At 39.7% G+C, this 22,583-nt stretch overlaps 2 protein-coding genes across 3 annotated transcripts in view; both read right to left on the bottom strand.

The window, feature by feature from the left end:
- The window catches only part of FMRFaR (FMRFamide Receptor), a 275,382-nt gene that overhangs the window by 131,426 nt on the left and 121,373 nt on the right, over positions 1 to 22,583 (bottom strand). The window lies entirely within an intron of this gene.
- On the bottom strand, positions 16,088 to 19,060 carry LOC111516353 (uncharacterized). Its single transcript, XM_023172522.2, has one exon. The coding sequence runs from the start codon at positions 18,422 to 18,424 to the stop codon at positions 16,088 to 16,090; it is 2,337 nt and encodes a 778-aa protein (XP_023028290.2). The 5' UTR covers positions 18,425 to 19,060.

Below are 22,583 nucleotides of genomic sequence, written 5' to 3' on the forward strand. Positions count from 1 at the left end.
GTGGAGCAACTTCTGTTAGTTTGAAGAAAATGGTTGAGAAGGACTTCTTGTCGAAAAAAATACTGTTGGAGCTAAGGCTTGGCTTGATGAACATTAATCGGAATTTACACTGGGGAAATCAACAGTTGTGCAGTGGTATACTAAGTTCAAATGGGGTGGAATGAACATCGAGGACGATGCATGCAGTGAATGCCCCAAAGATGCTGTTACCGACGAAAACGAAAAATCCTCAATCAATCAATCAATCAATCAATCAATCAATGTACTTTATTGTCTAAGAGGAAAGACTCTTGTTGACAAAGCATGGTTTACATGTACATGCATATACAATGTATATGCCTATTAATTTGTCAGTGATTTATATAAAATGGTTAAAATTTGCAGATATAAACAATAGATAATACATACATCTTTGGTCTAGTTGTAAAAAGAACAAAACATAAAAATAAAAATATATAAAATTATTCATTTTATCTTTCGATGAAATCACACATAAATATAGAATACAGATAATTTAATCTTATAGATAAAATGCAAAAAGCTACAGTTAGCCCAAGATACTGTCACTATAATACTCCTGCAGGCTGTAGTATCCTTTAGTTAAAAATATGCTTTTGATGGTTTTCTGAAAGATTTCTGGGCATGATATATTTTTTACTTGGCTCGGCAGATGATTGAAGAGTTTTTTACTCTCAAATATGAGAGAGTGTTTGGTTAATGTCGTTTTTGGTAGCGGTAGGGGTAAGTTGTCTTTTTGACGAGTATTATATGGTCTTACAATTGTCATATTGGATTTTTTCTTATGCATCAAGCACACTGTCTCAAGGATAAAAATACTGTATAGGGTCAGAATTCCATGTTTTATAAAAAGTGGTTTACAGTGATACCTGGACTTAGCTTTTGATAAATCTCTGAGAGCTCTTTTTAGTAAGACACATACTGAGTTCATTACCTGATAACAGTAAAAACCCCAGAACGAAATGCCATACATTAAGTGTGATTCAATGAGAGAAAAGTAAGCCATTCTGCCTGCCTTCGTTCCGAGTTCCGTAGTGATAACTCTGATTGCATAGCAGCCCGAGGCTAGGTTTTTGTTTATGGTCCTCACATGGTCATCAAATCGTAATTTATCATCAGAAGAAGAATTTAATGCTGGTACTGTTATTTATGATTTGTTCATTCAAGGTCAGATTGTCATAATTGAACTTGAAGGTCAGGCTTTTGCTTGTATTTCCGTTGAAGCAAATATAGTTTGAGTCACACCAGGTTTTAACTTTCTGTAAGTCTAGAAAGATATGCTCTTTCAGAATTTCTATATCACTTCCATGCCATAGTATGGTGGTATCGTCTGCAAACATGGTGAAGGTTCCATGTATATAAATCTTACTAAGGTCATTAATGTAAATAAGGGAAAGAATTGGGCCAAGAACGGATCCTTGGGGAACTCCTCAGTTTATTTTTGAGATATCAGAGGAAGAATTCGGCAATTTGACAATCTGATTTCGGTTGGAAAGATAGCTTGCAAACCAATCGAGTGTCACTCCTCTGAATCATTAGCAATATAATTTTTTGAGCAGTACTCTGTGATTAACACAGTCGAATGCTTTTGAAAAATCGCAGAATACTGCTCCAATAGCTCTTCCATCGTTTAGGCCAACATACAGTTCATTTGAAGAGTTGGAAATTGCATTTCTTGTGCGTTTAGAAGTTTGAAAACCGAATTATACTGTAGATAATATGTTATGTTGGTTTAAAAATGCCAATAATCTCTTTTTTATAGTTTTTTCCATATATTTTTTCAAAATAAGTTTGGATAACCTCAAAGTGAAGTGGTTGGAGATGGCTGGGGCTCTGAAGATATCGAAAAAACATGTTGGATATATCGTGAATGAATATTTGGATACGCGAAAATTATTTTCAAAGTGACCCGCAGACTTTTCAACATATCTTACAAGAAATGGGTTTTTCTTCCTTGTTATAAGATTGCTCGCTTTCAACCTATTTCTGTCGTATGTCACCCATATTTCGAATAACGCAATCGATAAACATGGAGAGCCAAGAGCAGTTGCGCTTGTGTATGGCTTTTCAGCTTCCTGAAAAAACGTTTCCTGCCAGTAGTCGTCGATGGATATCTCCTGATTACTTTCACCATCAACGCCGGTGTTCCCCAGGGATCTATATTGCATCCAACCCTCTCTTTATTGTATTCCAACGACTATCGAGTTATTCTCCAGCGTTTCAAATCCGACGTTGTCATGAATATCACGAGAAAAATAGTTTCTATGGAAACTAAATGATATCAAAAAAAGGAACCTACGAGAGAATGGTGCAATGTGAAATCAAGGAAGTCTGAGTGACATTGATATAAGCCCCAACATCGAAAGTTGATTCTGAATGGACAGACATAAAAACCTTTTCAATAAAACATGAAGAGTTCTCCCACAGTCCTCACATGAATTATTGAAAGCGATCTCTTCCAGAATATCATGTGTGAAAATGAAAAAATCTTTTATTTTCCAGGAATAGTTACATATCGACATGGCAACGAAATTTTCAATCATCCCGTTTGGCCCGCTTTTTAATCTTCTGTTAGGAAGAGAATAATTACTAATAACTTGCAGGTAGTTAATTACCGAGAAATTCCATATTAGACTTCAAGTATACAACCTCAGGTAACAAATTTCAGTAAATAAGGATTAACCAGACTAGACTAGGTAACAATTTTCTGCTCCTGAGGATGCTAACTTTGTTGGCGAAACGCGCGTCGAGTGCAAAAATATCACTTTGGTGTTAGGGCAATTGATCTCGAAAAAAGTTATTCAACTTTCACACCAAAGGTTCCAATCTCATCGTTAAACAGCTCATCTGAGATTTTAGCTCTCGGCTAAATCTAATACTTTTTTCCCTTGTATAATAAATAAATATTTTTCATCATTATCAACATGTCACTGTGAGCATTTGTTCATTGGTAACATATAACAGTTTTTTTTCTCCATTATGAAATATTTTTCCCCATGTAAGTAGTTTATACTTCATTGTATTAACTATGGTTGCGTTGTTCTTCTTTTATTGTAGAATTTTAAATAATTAGCTGATGATGAACCTATATAGTTTCGAAACATATACTGATTGATGGTTTTACCGTTCTAATATCTGAGGGTGATGATGAATTGTGGAGACGACTTTCAGTTTTTATTCTTCGCAAATCTACTGTCCTCCACTTTGAGATATGATGGACTTCTACCAGAGGAAAAAGTATCAAGATGAAACGAGGCGAATATTCAAAGTTTGGAAAAATGAACATCATCAATCATCCATGAAGTACACAATTCTCTATCGATCAGTGAATACCACGACACTGTAATACGGAGGTAATAAAACACATGACATCAAAACGGTCAAAACTTCTGAAACAACCTATTATCGAGAGCGCGTTCCACATTAAATTATTCCGTGAAGCGGAAAAGAAAATGCATTCTTTCGAGAAAACGGTTTTTCAATTTACATGTCTTTTGTTGGCGATGGCGTGTGATCCAACAAACGCTGCGGTTCACGGTTCATGAAAGAAAGAAAAGAAATGGCACAACCCCAATAGAATTTATGTCTTCTGAATGCTGAGGTCGTTCAAAAGTACCAGAATAAAGAGCTGATGATTTGCAGTCGAAATTCAAACTTTTCAACCCTCTTGTTCTCAATTGGGAAAATATATTTCACTGGATTGGATCACTTCTTTTGCAATTTGGATGTTTTATATCAAGCCATGACCCTGATTTGAAATAGTTTTCAGTGACTCATATTGATTTTTTTGAGTGTGTGAGTCTCGGCGAGATTCGACAGCCTTATCATTGAATGTTATGTGAAGAGAGTAATGCAAAATCCTTTCTCATATGATAAAAATCAATAAATATTCATAATCATTGATTTATCGATAGTTCATCAACTATATATGGCGCGTTTTCGACCGGAGGCACCGATTGACCTGAAGTGATGCTGTGACCGCGCGCTCTCCGCCCTCTATCTCGAAAACGGTTCACCGTATAAAAAATTTTTTCAAACAAAATTTGTAGAGAATTTTGTATTCTACAATATTGATAATAAATACAAATAGCAAAAAACCCATAGGAAATGAGATATTTCCAAAAAAAGCGCAAAAAACCGATTTTTGTGACCTTTGACCTTGAAATTCAATAGTTGCTTACACCCTACCATATGTAGGTTTTGAGACAACTTTTAGGGTGTCAATATACAAGTATTTACAGACTTACAGCTGGGTATCTCGAATTCCGAGGTGAACTTACTATAATGACTGGACTAAAACAGAGATTTTCATTACTTTCACCTACCAATCAAAAAATGGAAACGAAAAAATCAATGCTCCAACTGTCAGTGCCATATCAAAAATAAATCATCCTCTCTGACGATTGGTGTCATTTCATCGCATTCCACGGGAAATCCGTTGATAAAATCTAGTTTTTCCGTAAAAAACAATTTAAATGCAAACGACAGAATTAGCCACGATGCCCTCGTCAATTATCGTTATCTATTCCCAGTTTACGGCGTTCGACCTTGAATCAATCTTCCTTCAGTTCTGGTGAACCGAGAACGATTCGATTCGACTTTGTCTTGGTAATTCGATGGAAAGAGCCGATAGGCCAGTCTCTAGAGACTCAAAGAAAGGACTCGCAGAGAAAGTTTTATCTTTCAGTGATTAAGTTACCAGGTATTGTATTCTTGATAATTTTATTCCTTCAACAAAATATTGAAGTATGCATGCTGAAATTATACTTGACACAAATTAGGTTTTATCTGTTTAACTTGAGGATATGCTGAAATGAAAACTGATATTTTGGAAAAGTCTAGGAAACTAAAAAGTATTGGTATCGCTTTAGATTATACGCTGAATGGATTCATTCCCCGTGGGTTGAGCTACCCATCGGGCGCGTCCCCAGGTAGCGGATTGGGGAACGTCCAGGAGACTGGAGGCCCTGTCCGGGAAGCCAATGTGGCCTTACGGACGGGGTCGCCGGACTCCTGGTCAGTGGCAGAAATAAGTAGGGTGAGGGGAAATAAAACCTCCCAATAACCTTTGCAAAACATGCCAACTTGGACCAGCCAACTCAAGCTAAGGTATAAGGAATCGTGCCGACAGCTGAATGGTCGCAGGGTGATATGCGATCACGAACGATCCTTTTGGTGAACTGGGCGAAACGTCATTGTAATCAGCCTAGAGGTTCCCCTGATTGAGCAAGACAGAAGGCAGGTGGTGATGTCATCACACCAGCCAGGTTGCTCCTCAGCTCGCAAGACAGACAGACCATCCAGTCAACCAAATTGTCACGTGGTGTTCTGTCACCCAGCGGTGAACCAATCAGAGTGTACCAAATTGTCACGTTGCATCCTCAAACTATCACGCAACTCGCCATTCAATCAGAGCACACGCTTTTGCATCTTAGAACATTGTGGCGGGAGATTTGAATCATCTGTGGAATAAATAATTCAGCACAGCTTTTAGCTCAACACATTTTTGTTTCGTGACTTCGTAAAAAAGGTTTATAGTTATGAGAATCGAACCCAGGACGTCCGCGTGGTAGATACTGTCCTTAGCCTCTACACCAACGTAAAATATTGAAAGTAACTGCGAATGATGGGTATTTACAGCGTGAGTTGTTGGGACGAAAATTGATTCATCTTATATATTTGACCGCATTTTTTTGATTTTCGTAGATTGTTAGGGAAATTTGAATCTTCATTATCATGTTGATGATGGGAAAATATACGTAGATTTGGGAAAGAATCATTAATTCATATAAAGATGTATATGTGTGTGTAAGAGCGAGAAACGCGTGTCACGTAATCGAAGCAAAGAGAGATGGAGATGGTATCGATGTATTACGTTCCTAGCGCAGCAGGTGTTGTCGGTTGTAAAATGAATCGTTGTTATGAGGCAATGTAGCGTTGCCGGTTTCAAAATTGAGCGTGAACAACTCGATGATAAATTGGAAGAGCGTGATAGCAACGCGGTTGGATTATAAAAATAATAATTAATGAAAAATCGGATTGAAGAAAAAAAACATGGTGTTCAGCGTTAAAGAAAAAACATGGCTTTCCTAACCCACTGGATTTACTGGACATTGTTTCCGCAGAAATTCTGCTACATTTTCAGTCGCCTCCGCCCCGTGAATTGGGCTACCTCTCGGGCGCGTCCCCAGGTGGTGGATAGGGGAACGGCCAGGGGACTGAAGGCCCTGTCTGGGACGCCAATGTGGCCTTACGGACGGGGTCGCCGGACTCCTGGTCAGTGGCAGAAATGAGTAGGATAATGGAAACTGAAACTCCACAAAAGCCTTCGCAAAACATGGCACCGTGGACCAGCCTATCCAAGTTAAGGTGTAAGGAATTGTGGCGACAGCTGAATGGCCGCAGGGTGATATGCGGTCACGAACGGTTCACCTCTTGGTGAACTGGGCGGAACGTCATTGTAATCAGCCTACCTCTGGTAATGCGGGGCTCTGCCAGAGGTGACCAACTCTTCCCTTGCTACTCGTGGGAACCCACATGCATGAAACAAAAACAGAAACAACTAAAATGAAAACCAATCCCGAGGCTGGACAGAAGTCCTCACCTCAGTCTAAGGCGGTGGCTGGAGATGAACAGAAATGTCCACTCCAATCTACCGCTTGGAATGAGGCTGGACAGATCACCTCTTAATTTAATACAAAGGCCAAGGCGTGAGCATATTAGCGGCGCCGAGGCCAAAAGGAGAAAGAGAGCGAAAGAGTGACAGCACTCTACTCCACTTCCAAAAGCAAGGGCACTTCCTGCGATGGGCACCAATAGCTCCGCCTTGAATAAAGGCAAGGAACCGGCTGCCCCCGCAGGAAAGCTTCCTCACTTGTGCACTTCTACGGAGGAAACCCCAAGAAGTTCGAAGAAGCCGCGCAACGACAGTAATTTTGCTGCACTTCCCAGAACCTTCGTGGAGGCAACCCTGAGACACCTCAAGATTGCCTAAGAGGGTGTGTGTTCGGCGAGTCTTGGCCTACACCCACCAGTATAAAGGAGATGTCTCCTAGTGAGCTGTTCACCTTCCTGCAAAGGACAGGATGGACGATGACCTAGGAGGACAACTCCTCGGGAGGATGTACAATGGGTCACATGTGGCCTAAGTGTTGTGTGTCTACACTCACCCTCCCTACTCTATAAATACCAGAGATGATACATTCGACAAGAATTCTTGGTAGCTCAACTGAAAGTATGAGAAGAAGGTAGGATGAAAATTTCCTGTCATTGATGATACCTACTACACCAATGAAGGAATGGAAAAGAGAGCAGAAGAGAACGTATTTGAACCCCTTTGACCCCTGCAAATAAGCAAAGATGAAGAACACATCAGATAACGAAGAAATACCAAACAGAAAACTGAAAAATACTAGTCCCTTCGAACTTGGGAACAGGAAAAAGGTGCAGGGTACCAAAACTTCGGCATTCGATAGAACTTGGCGTGTGTTTTTGGTCTTGGCTCTCCTGGTCTCTTCCATTAAGACGATTAGACTTTGGTTTCGATATCATAACCATATACCCATAATTTGTCATCATTTATGACCCTTTTCAGCAAATCTGGATCGATGTTGACGCCATTCAACAATTCCTGAACGATGCTTCGCTTTGCTGCCACATTGTTTATGCCCAAATTTTCCGAAAATATTGGATGACATGAGCCAACCGTCATGTTGAAATACTCAGCAATTTCTCTCATAGTTTTTCGACGATTCTCTGTAACAATTTCCTTTACTTCCTCAACATTTTCATCAGTTGTTGATGTGCTGGGGCGTCCAGGGGAGGCATTATCATTCATATCTTCTCGACCTTCTGTGAAAAACACACAAATCAGTATCTTTTATGCCTTTATGTCGGTGGAGATGTGCGTCCACAGCCGATGTCCTGAAATTCAAATGTAATGATGAGACAAGTGTGCTGTCGTCAGCACACGACATCACAGCAAATGAAATCACCTCAACTATTGTACTGACTGAACTATTAGTGAAGTACGAGGAAGAATCACTGAATCCGACATACTTTAAGAAATACGTTTCTTTTGTGAGGCTATTCGGGGCCCATTCGCATAGGAATGTCTGTATTACTCTCCTAGACAAAGACGATTGGGAGTTCTGAATTCCGGTTGGAAATTCTGAACTCCGGTGGGAAGAATCGTATGAGGTGGTTACCGAATACTTATGATATTCTACATGGTATATTTTATTTCTGGGAATATGTTATTTATACTTCTTTAGGTGTTTATGAGCCAAAAGGGGTATCGATAATAACTTTCCGTAGTTTGTGTGGTGATTTTTTATTCATTACATAAGAAATCGTACACTGAGGTTCTAAAGTAACGGATGAATTCGTTGTCTGAAAATTCCTGAAACAGGTCAATTTTCATAGATGAAAATACACTTTCTCAATGGAGTTAAGCAACTATCAACGATAAGAAATAAGATTCAGGTATTTCCATGTCTTGATTTCGCATGAAATCAACAATATCTGCTTTATTTGTGTTATTGTTTGGTATTGTAGTCGAAAACCGAGAATGATACGAAGCGTTATCCATAACATTAACCGAGTTTAGAGAAATATTTGGGAGAAGCTGCTCACTGAACCAGGTTTCGAATAAAGTCGCAGTTATATCTTCGTGGTAATCAGCAGACGAATCTTTCATATTTTTGGCCGACAGAAGCAAAGCGTTAAGTACGAAACCACTTTCACTCCCGGCATGCAAAATTATAACACGTTTTCCCCTTGAAGAAGGTGTGTTCAAAGCACAATACATGGTTTTGTCTACACAGCCATATTTGACAACATCAAGGGTGTCAAACCAAGTTTCGTCGAGGTAGATTATATGTCTGCTGGATTCTCGGTAGCTTTTCATTCGCCTCAAATATTCTTGTCGGAGTTGAACAATGCGTATCGATTCCATTATGACCATCCGATTGTTCAATTTTTTATATTTGAAACCACAAGACAATAAGACCTTGTAGAGATTCTAAAGATTTGTAATTGTAATCGGGATAGTCGAGTAATTTATATCAAATCTTTTCCAAGGTTGGTACTTCATTTTTTTGGTATATTCCATAAATTGTTCGCCGAATCACATCTTTTGTAGCACCATCAACGTTTGCAAATTTTTTATTCCTTTGTTTTCGTTTTATTACATGGTCAATGACATCCCCTATTTTAATGACTCGAAGAACTGTCGAACGAGATAGTTTTGTTAACTCGCATATTCTATTAACAATAGCATTCTGTAAAGTGTGACAGTTTTTCTTCTTCAAGCATTCATGAATATCTAAAATTACTTGCTGAACTTGAATATGTAAGTCCTTATTTTCAAATTCCGGATCCCTGTCGATTGACACAGATTCCTCACACGTAATGTTATCCTTTGTTTCAAAAGGTCTCCAGAAAGCCATAGATAGATAGATAGATATTTATTGGCTACGTTATATACATGAAATATTTGTAGCAAGTCAAATAGGAACATATTCACACTCGTGTTCTTGAAAAATTCATATAAATATACCCACACACACATATATACACATATACACACATATATACATGTATATAGATGCATATTGATGAAAGTACCCAAAAAAACAATAAGATTTTCACAAAAATGAGATTGGAACCAACAAAGTTGAAAACTTTTTCTAGAGATCAATTACCCTAACACCAAACTGCTATTTTTGCACTCGACGCGCGTTTCGCTAACAAGGTTAGCATCTTCAGGAGAAGCAAATTGATATTGAATCTAAAGACAAGGGTTAGTCCACATCGGACCAAAAACTTTAGGTATATAAACAGCCAACCCTTGTCTTTAGATTCACTATCAATTTACTTCTCCTGAAGATGCTAACTTTGTTAGCGAAACGCGCGTCAAGTGCAAAAATATCAGTTTGGTCTCAGGGTGATTGATCTCTAGAAAAAGTTTTCAGAAATCGGTATGCAAAACCACTCACTACCTCACCTAACCCCACGAACACACAGCGCTGATAAAGAAATATTGTGGAACGGACAAAAAATTAGTATTCAGACAGTCCAGCTAGCCGATCCTTTATTCCTCAACTACATTTGATAGCACGTTTACTAACTATCTGGGCAACTAGGGGCCACAGACAAGAAATGTTTATGACTGTACTCTTATTTTTATTGCCGTTCCAATTGGGAATGGATAGACTATACTATGGTTGACGTGTTCTTCATTTTTCCTGCAAATCATTGTACCAAACGTTATTCAGAGTGGCTCGTTTTAAATGGAATGCACTCACTGTATAATTACAATGCATCATCAATTGATAGAATTATATAAAATGTAGAAGGATCCTTTGATACTTCTATCTCATAAATAGTTTCCTACATTGTAGATACAAAACATCTAGAGAAATGCAGGCGAGAATTCCTCGCTTGCACATTCGCCGGAGTATAGACAGAGATAACAAGTTCATCGATAATCATTTATCGTGACAGAATTCCAAATTACGTAAAAAGGGCACGGAAAAGGAAACGAAGGATCCAATTAATGAGTTTGCTCAATAGAATTATATGATAAATTATTCAGCCTAGCCACGCAGAAGTGACAGAACGTGTCTGGATGAAATGAAGTGGGAATTAAAAGCGATGATCGATTATCTGACTCAGTTTTGCATAAGTGGTCTGAAACGTGAAATAGTTCATAAACTTGTCAGGATACATTCGATTAAAGGAGTGTTTTTATAAAACGAGGTATGTCGAATTGACTTATTCACATAAGTGAGAGAAAATAAATATTCCGGAATGAAATTCCGAAATATTCATATCTCCCAACCACAAACACAGCAGTTTCTGTTGAATGCCTACCGGAAAACCACTACTTCCTTGGCTGATACCACGCTGAATATTAAATTATATCTGACAGACATTCATGCAAGATATCTCGTAGAGGTAGCAGATGTTTCTCATTCATCCAGCAGCAGGTCCATGTTGGAATCATACGAGTAGATCACCCACAGACCGGTTTCGAGGTATAACTTCTCATCAGTGCAGGAGAGATCCGACCCAAACAGTCTGGGACTCAAATAATTTCAACGTGGCCCGTATGTATAGACTTTTGTCTAAGGAAAAAATTGTTAACTAGTAGGTTAGATTGTTATTCAAAGAGAACTGTACACCAGCAACTTATTGTTATACACTTTGATTGTAAGAAACCATAAATGAGTAAATAAAACGAAATAAATAATAGCTCCATCTCATGGGCAATGTCACAAGCGAAAAAAAAAACACATTCCTTGTACCAATGCTACAACAGTGATCAAAACGTGTCTGATACATAAGAATGAGAAATGAATATTTCGGAATGAAACTACACATATGGTGTAGGTAGTTTCATTTTGAAATATTTCTGATGACTGAAAACGATGTTTTTGATGTCTCATTTCTTTTTTCTTTTTAAAAACTAGAATTTCGCTTTTTTACTATCGGAAACAATCCAAAACATAATTTCTGTATGAAGAAAAATGATTATTTTTATATCCCCGTTGAAATCCTGAAAAACCACATTTTTTACCGACTAACCCGCAATATTTTTCAATAATTATGACGATTTTTAAGTTTTTTTTTGTCGTCTTATCCAAAACCTAACCTAACTTAACTTAACCTAACCTAACCTAACCTAACCTAACCTAACCTAACCTAACCTAACCTAACCTAACCTAACATAACCTAACCTAGGAGAAAGGCTGTAGTCATACTCATTCCGTAGGGATTTCCCGGGGGGCAAGGAGTCCAAAAGTATAGAACTATATGCCTATTAGATATTCTGGGCAAGTTATATGAACAAGTCATCAATAAAGACTGGAGGATGAGCTGGAGGAACGGAAGTAACTTACGCCCCGCCAATTTGGCTCAGGACGGGGATGTGCACGGTAGATGCTGCAAGATGGGTTATGGACCGTGCTATGGAAGGGCGGAAAAAATGGGCAGCAATAATTATGCTCGATGTGAAAACGCATTCAATACGGTGACTTGAAGCAAAATAATTCAAAAACTCCGTCGAAAAGGAATCAGTCAGTATCTGGTGAACACTGTCGAAAGCTACTTATTTATCTGCAAGGGAACTCACAATAGGGGGAAAACGTTTTTTCATGTCTCAACGCGTCCCACAAGGATCCGTACTGGGTCCGTGTCTATGGAATGTGCTCTATGATGTCGTACTCCAAATGCGACTACCGGAAGGCTGCGAAACAGCCACATACGCAGATGATCTGGTACGTATATCGAGAGCAGAGTCGGAAGAGAAAATGAATGATAACACGAACGAAGCGCTGCTGGAAATCCATCAATGGAAGAGAGCAAACGACTTGGTACTGGCCCTGGAAAAAACAGAGGCCGTTATACTTAGGGGTCCCAGGAAGAGGAGCGGGATATTCTTCATATAGGAGAACAACCCGTCACCTTAAAAGAGAGCGTGAAATACTTAGGCATATGGGTGGGAAAAAACCTAACCCAACCCAACCTAACCTAACCTAACCTAACCGAACCTAACTAAACCTAAGGTAACATAACCCAATCTAATCTATACTAACCTAACATAACCTAACAAAACCCAATTCCGCTATATTACGTTAGATGGCGCTACGATCGAATATTTATTCCTTCAGTTCATTTCGGATGGCGCCACCTATATTTTTCCAATTTTCATTTCAAACGGAACTGTCTTTTTCAACACGTGAATTCACCTTTCTAATGTTTTTTCAACCCACCGGGCCCACCGTGGGCCCCTCCATCCCCCAGCGATCCCGTAACTTCGGTTTTTATTTGATTCCATTATGAATTTATATAGAATTTCCGTAAGATGTTATGACACGGAAGGAAGTGTCACACAATAAGCCTCACACTGCCTATCTACAACCTAACCTAACCTAACCTAACCTAACCTTTTTTTTTTTTTTTTTTTTTGGTGAGGGGGAAACTCGCTTGACACCAGTGCTCTGGTTCTTCTGCACAGGTAGTGCCGGTCGCTACCCCGGCTAAAAACCCCCCCATCGCCCTCTCCCATGCTTGGAACCATCTTAACGATATAACATCAAGCATGGGCGGCGTGTTTCTCGCGTCCATTATTCCTTTCACTCATTTGCTTGGCTTTCTCTCTCCTCTGTTTCTTTTATTTCCATAATTTTTCTGATGTGTCTAGCTACTGTCTCATACTTTTCTTTGCTTTGGATCATGTATGGTATTAAATTCTCTTCATTCAATTTTATTTTACTATTTGTTTGCAATTCTATCCGTAAGTATTCGAATCTATCGCAGTCAAATAGTGTATGCCCTGGTGTGTCTTGTTCTCCGCAATAGATGCAATTTTCATCCGTCTTCTTTCCTATTTTTCTTGTATATGTTCCAAAAGAACCATGACCTGAGAGTGCTTGAGTCAAGTAGTAGTCGGTTCTACGATGCGTACATTCTTCCCACGTCTTTAGGTCTCTTATTAGTTTCTTTGTCCACTGTGCTTTATCTGTCAATAATTCCCATCTACTTTGCCATATGTTGATATACTTATCCCTTGTGTTCTTTCGCACTGTTGTTACGTGTCCTTGTCCTGATTGATAAAGTTCCTTTCTCTCCTCGATCATTAGATCTATCGGAAGTACTCCACATATCACCTGTAGAGCTTCTTTTGATGTTGTTTTGTACGCACTTGCAACACGAAGTAGTGCCTTTCTTTGCATCCCCAGCAGCATATCCCTATACCTGGCGATCCTGAGTACTCCTGCCCAGATCGGTGCCCCATAGAGAATCACCGAGTGTGTTACTCCGCACATTACCCTTCGCTTGGCGCTACTTGGTCCACCGATGTTAGGCATTAGTCTTGAAAGCATTGCCTGCGTTTTTTCCGCCTTAGCTATTACCGCTTTAACATGTTCACCGAATGTTCCTTGTGTGTCCAAATGTATTCCAAGATATTTTAATGATTTCTTCGGTGTTACTTGTGCGTTTAACATCTCGAACACTATATCATCTCTTTTACGGGGACCTCTGAGAATTATGGCCTCTGTTTTCTGGGGGGCTACTTGCAACTTGTTTTTTTCCAACCATTCTGCTACTTTATCCAAAGCCTCGTTTGTCTTCTCTATCAACTCCATTTTTTTATTAGCCGCAACCATGACCGCTAGGTCGTCTGCAAAGGCTATTGTTACAACATCGTCCGGTAGTTTTACTCTCAATACTCCATCATACAGTATATTCCACAGGGTCGGTCCGAGTACAGATCCCTGCGGGACCCCTGCGGTTATTTCTTTTCGGTGGTCCTTTACCACTGAGATTTCTCGATTCTCCAAATAGCTGGATATAATGTTGATCAGATATGAGCTAATACCGATCTTTGTCAGCCTATCCATTATAATGCTCCAGGTAGCCGTGTTAAATGCATTTTTTACATCAACTGCTATTAGGGCGTGCCAGGTTTTTCGTGCATTTCTTTCATATTTCTTGACCAGTTCAATTGCGCCAACTGTTGATCTGCCTTTACGGAAGCCAAATTGGTTCTCTGATATTGCTTCCTTGTCATTAAGCTCTGTCTCTAAGCGTTCTCTGATCAACAATTCATACAGTTTACCCGGAGAATCGAGTAAACATATTGGGCGATGTTGCGGTATACCTTCCTCCAGTTGTTGTTGACTTGATTTCGGAATCATTACAACTCTTGCGCATTTCCACTTCTTTGGAAACTCCTGCTTCCTTAAAAGCTCATTATAAGTTTGAAGAACGAATGTTGGGGCTTTTTTTGCTATTTCCACTATGGATTCTGGTGTCAAATTATCTGGGCCCGGGGACTTACCTATCTTGATTTTACTTATTGCTCTGTCAAGTTCTTCTTTTGTGAATGGGGGGGGATTTGGAACTAGTGGCCCTCGCTTCCACTGATCATCCCTATCGGGAAACAATATTTCTACCATTTTTATTTTTTCATTGTCTTCCAGTTGGCATGGCATGCCTATTATTTTGAGGTGTCTCCTCGTTATTTGATATCCATCTCCCCAGATGTCTTCCTCGAGCTTTCTACACAGTTCCCTCCATTGTTCTCTCTTCGATTTCCTTATCATCTTTTGGAGTTCCCTTCGAAGTTGTTTAAGTTGTTCTTCCATTATTGTCGTGCTTGCATCAGGTGATTTTCGATGATTTCTCGTGATCCTTCTTCTCATTGCATTACAGTCCGCTTTTTTCTGGGAGATTTCATCATTCCACCAGTATGGCTGTACTTCCACTTTCCCTTTTCTGGTCATTGTTGCCGATCTTTGTGCACTTGCAATTATTGACAAGTAGTTATCTACCGTTGGTGTACTATCGTTTTTCAGCTCTCTTTCCACGATTTTCCTGAAAGTTGCTTTGTCCAGGTATGGTTTTTTATTCCATTGCCTTTTTTCTCCTATCATGGTACTTATATGGAACTTTATATACTTATGTTGGCTCATTGTTTCCTCATCCATTGTTTCCCAATCTTTTACTTTGGCCGCGATCCTGTTTGTTGTCATTGTTATGTCTATATGTGACTTTGATACTCCTCTTTCAAATGTAGGGTTTCCGTTGTTGTGTATAGTGAGGTCCAGGGTTGCAACCCAGTCTGTTAGATAGTTTCCTCTTTCATCTGTAAGTGGTGCTCCCCATAGTGGTGATTTTGCGTTGAAATCTCCGGCTATAACCGCTTCTTTGCCTTGGTCCATTACATCTTGCATTATTGCATCGGTAGTTTCCTTATACTCATTGATAGGGATATTGGGTGATATGTAGCAGCTGTATATATTCATTTTGTTTGTGTCTATCCTCACACACCCCTTCAGCTTCTTTTGATTACTTATTTTGATATGCTTGTTAATAAACAGGATTGAAGCATCTCCTTTAGCATCCGTAATCCATTCTGACTTCTTGGCTAAGGCTTTATTCGGTTCACTAACCAATGCAATATCAATATTTTCCCTCAAGGCCGTTGCTAAGACTAAGTCGTGTGCAGCCCTGGACCTACCTACATTTATTTGGAGTATATTAACTGGCATTACTAGTTTTATGTTTCCTCCTCTTCTTCTTCCAATCTCCCTTCCTCTTTCTCTTCTGTATCCCGCTCTTCCTCTTTTCTTGCTGCTTTCGCTGCCTCTTCTGCGATTTCTGTCGCCGCTGCCGTCATAGCATTTATTGCCTCAGTCACCGCCTCGCCCAACGTGAAATTTCCATTCCAGCCTTTCTTCTCCGTTCTTCCCTGTCTCTTGTCCTGGTTGTGTCTCTGTTTTGTTTTTCTCAGTGCCACCCTGAAGGCAGGGCACCCCATGGAGCCCAGTTTGTGGCCCTCCATTCTGCACACTGGGCAGTACATTTCGTTTGTACACGTTGCTGCCTTGTGCCCTCCTTTGCCGCATTTAAAACAGTTTGCTGTCCTGTCCTCTCCCTTACAATTTTCAGAGCTGTGTTCGTAGCTCCAGCATTTTCTACAGTTTGGCACCCTGTGTCTCATCTCCACCTTGCATCGGGCCAGGCCTACCTTTATAAATCCCTGGGTTACTACTGCCTCTGCTATCTTTTTTGGCAGCTTCAAAGTGGCTGTTACCGTATTGTTTCCTGTCGGTCTAGTTTCGCTTATCCCCCAGTTCTCTTCCCAGGCTTCTACTACTGTCCTCACAGCGTCGACTATCTCATCTTTTGTGGTGTCGCAGAGCATTCCCCTAATATATATGCTCTCCATTCCGGTCTCTTCGCCTAAGCTGGTTATCTTCACTTCCCCCTCTTTTATTAGTGCATCTTTAACCTCTTCCAAGGCCCTTTGGTTCTTATCCATGGTTATCAGCAGTTTTCCTCCTCTAGTGCTTCTAACCTCTCTTATGGAGTTTGTTGCCTCGCCTCCGTCCATAGCTTTCATAGCCTTCTTTACCTTATTTAGTACCTCACTATATGTTCTTTCTCCATCTGAGACTAACAACCCATATGTCTTCCTTTCCCTCTTAGGCGTTTCTCCCCCGCTTGTTGTGAATATCTCCACCCTGGTGTTCCCAAGGTGAAAGACAGCCTCAACCATTTTTTGGAGGATTTTGACCTCCATCCATTTGACATGGTGTATGCATATTTCCTCGTCTCCTTCCGTTTCCTCTCTGAGTTTCATAAGTTTATCCCATGTGTCTTTGTGTGTGCCGTCCATCGTTACTTTCACCACCTTTTTCCTTGTCTGCTCTCCTGTCTTTCTCACTTTGGTGATTTGTTCGATTATCTCTATGTCTCCTTCTATCCTCATTAGCTCCGGGTATTTATCCCTATATAGCTTTTGGATACTTCGATTCATCTCTATATCATCCGGCTCTATCATAACTACCTTTGTTATTTCATCAGCAGTTTCTAACGGGTTTCCTACGGTTATTTTTGTTTTTCTATAAATCTCTGCTGCCCATTCCATTTTTTCCATTTCGCAGTAATCTTCGTATCCCATTTCTGCTTCTGGGAGCTCATTTATGATGGAGTTTCCACATCTGCATTCACAATTGCATGCATTCTTTTTCACTAGTTCTCCACTTTTTATTTTGTCTTTCATATTCTCTATTACTTTTTCCATTTCTTCCATTCTTCTCTCGGCTCTTTCCATTCTTTCTTCCACCATCCTTTTTTCCTCCTTCACCTTATTCATTCGGCTGTTTTCTTGCTTTTGATAGTTAGCTTTTTCTCTTTTCGCTTTGTCTTCTAGTTCCTGTATCAGTTTCTTCATTTCTTCGACTTTTTTCTCGGCTCTTTCTACTTTTTCCTCGGCCGTCCGTTTTTCCTCCTCCATTCTATTCATTTCGTCGATTTTTTCTTTTTGATCTTTATTTTTCCCTCTCTCCTCTCTGGTATGCCTCATTGTTTCCTGTACTTGCGTTAGGAACTTTGTTCTTTCTTTCAGTTTCCCCGCCTCTGTACTAATACGGCTGGAGAGTTTCTTGATCTCTACTTTCGTGTTTGTATTCCCCTTTATCAATATCGTCATCTGTGCCGCCATCTCTACCATATTCTCCACTGTCCTTTCCAGTTTTTGGAACTCCTGTATTCTTCCCTCTATGTTGGTTTCTGATTCCCCTTGTTTCTCTGGAGTCCCCCTTCTTTTCCTTTTCTTCATTTGTCCCGGCTCCTTCTCTTCGTCCATGAGGTCTATCATTTCCGAATCTTCCTTACTTCCCTCCGAGGCACCTGACCTCGATGCTTCGTATTTCTCATTTTTTTCCCTCCTATCTGTGGTTTCTGTGTTTTCCTTTACCACTATTGGGGATCTTGGTATCTTGTTTCTATTTCCTTTCTCTATCATTTCTCTCTCGAACTCCTCTCTCTCTTTCTTTTCTTTCTCAGTTTCCTCCTGCTTTCTATTAATTGTTTTATTTAAGTCTTCCATAGTAATTCCCACGAGTAGCTAGGGAAGTTCGGTCCGCCCCTGCAGAGCCCCGCATGCAGGGGTAAGGCAATTTACACCGAGAGGTTGCCAAATTTCCCGGTGGCTCCGTCCACGACCATATATCGTCTGGTCATCCACCTCTCGGCACGGGTCGCATGACACCTTAGGTTACGGATTTTTGGAAGGGTTTACTCCCTGGGCGAGTAGAGACTTGAAAAGAAAGATCCCTAGCCCTCGAATACTCTACTAGCATCGGGATAAGAAGAAACAAGAAGAAACAAGAGGTGACTCAGGGAAGTCGATAGATCAAGGATAGGCAAGATGGAAGCAGATCCACCCAAGACAAGTTGAAGAAAGGTGGATATCCGGGCTAGAGAAATCCCAGGGTCGCCATGCCTGCACACCAGATGTGTGACTCCAGAAGGATTTTTTCTCGAGGATTCCCCCTCTAGATCCGTTGAGTTCTGTAAGAGACAGGTCCGCCACGAGTAGGCACTCAACGATCTTGCCGATGGAGAGGCTAATAGCTTCGCATCACATCGACCTGGAAAAGGAAAGTATTGCTACTTTCCCCGGCACCCTCACCTTTTTTATTCAGGCGGTGAGATCGCCCTAGTCCCTAGGACCCAACCTAACCTAACCTAACCTAACCTAACCTAACCTTACCTTACCTAACCTAACCTCACCTAACCTTACCTAACCTTACCTAACCTAATCTAACCTGAGCAAACCTAACTTAACCTAACTTAACCTAACCTAACCTAATCTGTACTAACCTAACATAACCTAATTTCACTATTTTACGTTGGAGGGCGCTCCGATCGAATGATAATTCCTCCAAACTCCAAACCGAACCGTGTTTTTCAACACGTAAATTTACCATTTTCACGTTTTCAATCCTCTATCTGCCTACCGATCCCGGCAAGTTCGTCTTCGGTTTTTATTTGATTTCATTATAGATTTATGTAGAATTTTCTGCAGACGTTATGATACGGAAGGAAGTAGTACCGTGGTTAGGGGTCGGGATGAGAACGGAGCCGGTCTCCTGTCTCTCTCACACAATGAGCCTTCTCTCACTGCCTACACAGTATTCGGTCACTATTATTGTTTATACATCCAGAGTAGATACAGTTTGTTATACCACCGAAGCTCCGAATTATCCAATAGAGTTTATGAACCCATTTAATTTGCCAGGCATGGCATTACATAATCTACACCTGAAGTTTAGATCGCTCCGTAGTTTGAAGCAATCACGGCTGTGCAACAGCACACGATTGGTCAATAAAAAATAATAAAAACCGTTGTCGAAGCCAGTATTTTAAACGGCAACTTCATCATTCGTCTTCGAACAAACTCCTCATCTCTCACTTCTGAAGATACCAACTATTTCTGGAGAAACGTTCACATGAAAAAATATTCCACAGATATATCGCAAAGGTTTTCAAACCAAAAACGTTAAAAATAACTGCGTTTGTAGAATATGGATGTAATTGTATTGAAACAAGTTGGAATACACAATTTGATTCAGGAAAGATGCGAATTTTCAGGCGAATATGAATAGACATGCTTTTGCTCCCATTGCCACGTTGCTATGACTGCATGTTATTGATATGCGCCCACAGGCATTGAATACTCTCCTGGAATTTGTAATTCCAGTATGTTACATTGAATTGACGAGATGGGAATACGCTTCTGTCATCCCGCTGTAGATGTATAGGGAGTTTGGAAAAAAAACACAAGACAAAATTGATTTCTTACTGTGGAAAATATTCTGTTCATATTATCCATGGTTCAGCTAGACGACTGAATAATTCAAGTTTTGACATAACATGAATGCAATGGAAGTCAGTTTCCGATGAAATTCCACTTTTGAACCAGAGTAATAAAAATCATCTGAAGGAACAATTCATTCAGGCCAGTCTCAACTATCTACACTTAAGTTAATGGACTGACACCTATCAGAAAACAACTACTCCCCTGGCTAATACCACGAAGGGCGTTGGATTGTATTCGACAGGTGTTAGTGCAGAAATCTTCACTGAAGTTATTCCTGCATTATGCTGTTGGCCATACAACTGCCACAATAGATTTTCGATTATTGGAACACACTTGCAGACCAGTTCCGGACTGTTTGGCCACCCATCAGTGCAAGGTAGTGTCTATCATCAAATTATAGTCGATGAATTCCGATAATTGAGAATTGAATACCTTCAGAGTATCATTCCTCGAACTAGACTGAAGTGGGCAACCAACAACAGATTTGTCATCGCCCCATCTGCCTGTGAACGAGGTAACCAACTGCATTTCTGAAATTTGCCCAAATCCTCGTATAAGGAAAAAACACTTTTCACATATAATTAGTGAGCATTGACGAGTGGCCAAACAGCCTGAAACATTCACCTAGGTATTTTCTGACCAGTCACGTACATGTCCCAAGGAAAATACAAAATTTCGTCAAAAAATTTGAAAATTCAAATGGAAATCGACTGAAAGAATCATTTTGAAACGATAGGTATTCAAAGTTATTGTTTATTTCAATATCTGGCAAAAATCATCCTCAAAAAGAAGATTTTCAGCTTTCTTCTCCATCTTTTCAGAGATGGGAAAGTAGGAAGTCAAAAGTTTTCACCTTTATACTTTTGAAAATGGAAAAAAAGAGAGTCAAAGGCTTCCTCCTGTGTTCAAATTTCAATGAAACTAAATCTCTCACAGTCAAATGTATTCTTCCGGATATAGAATTAGGTGCTGAGTCTATACCATCTGACAGCAAAATCAAATTCTTTGGCTGCTTTGCCTCCAGGTCTACAGCTGAAAAGTTAGATTATGCTGCGACAAAAAATGTCTATCTTGCTCTCATTGAGTCAAACTTGAGGTATATGCCATCCAGTTCTGGGGTTCTTGTAGTAATAAACTCTTTAAGAGTGTATTTTTGCTGCAAAAGCGAGCGGTGTGGTATTTGTGCCAAGTAAATAGGTTGAGATCCCGCAAACCTCTTTTCCAGAATCACGGAATACCGACACTAACCTCAATCTACGTTTCGGAAGCTACATCTTCATATGAAAATAACAATCGCACTGCAAGAAATGCAATGAATTTATCATTAATCATCCCTAAACCCACACTGATCACAGACTCAATAATTTACGTTGGTGACAAAATGTATAATAAACTACCTGCAGATATAAAGAACATGGATTCTCTTAAAACTTTCAGGAAAAAGTTACATGGAAGAAATAGCATCTAAAACCTATTACAATCTGACAGAATATTTCAATGATGAAGCGACATGAAATTGACGGTGCTTATATGAATTAATATATGTGTGCTTCCACCTAGATTTGATTATTTATATGTATTTTTTCCATGTAATTATGTAATTGCATATTCACCTGGATATGGTTGTCTACATGTTCTCTTTTAATCAGTGTTCATCAATAAAGTCCTGTACCTTGGATGATAAACACAAACTCTCTCTCTATCTCCTCCAAAAACTAATGTCTCTTGAAAATATACCCCTTTCAAATAAGGAAATAATTTAGAATCCTTTCTATTCATGCAATCAGTTCTCAACTCCTATCTCACAATAGCCAAACACGCCGAAATCAGTATCCAACAATGTAACATCCGATTCTCTCCAAACAAACAGTTAATTCCACAGAAATGATACAATTAGAGCGTGTGATGCTAATAGAATAATCGAGCCGTTTTGTTGGTGAACAATTTAGTGGTATTATGATAACGTATTGAAATACCTGGAATTATCGAATAATAGCCCGAAATTTCAGAATCGATGCCTCGGTTTCACGAAGTTCTGACTCAATTGTTTCTATGTGGATTCATGGATCTGTTGAGATAAACCTGATCAATCATGACAATGAACATTGTATCGACAGCCCTTTTGTGAATGGAAATTATTAACGAGGCTGTAAATTTAAATTCATCTAGTTTTAACAAAGTTCCAATATTTATACTGAGAATGGTTCAAGCACTGACCATATATTGTTTGACTGTTTCAGAGATTTTTTTTGCTTGAAAATCGAGGCAGTTGTTCCATAAAAAGCAAATCTACTAGCAAAACAATTTGCGTCCCACTCCAAAGTCGATGTTCCGGGAAAAGCAACACGTTCTACTCCCACAGAATAATTCACAATGCTGGAAA

The sequence above is a fragment of the Leptinotarsa decemlineata genome, unplaced genomic scaffold, assembly GCF_025532065.1.
Source record: "Leptinotarsa decemlineata unplaced genomic scaffold, Ldec_3_MD MMD2_tig00026330_RagTag_RagTag, whole genome shotgun sequence".
NCBI lineage: Eukaryota > Metazoa > Arthropoda > Insecta > Coleoptera > Chrysomelidae > Leptinotarsa > Leptinotarsa decemlineata.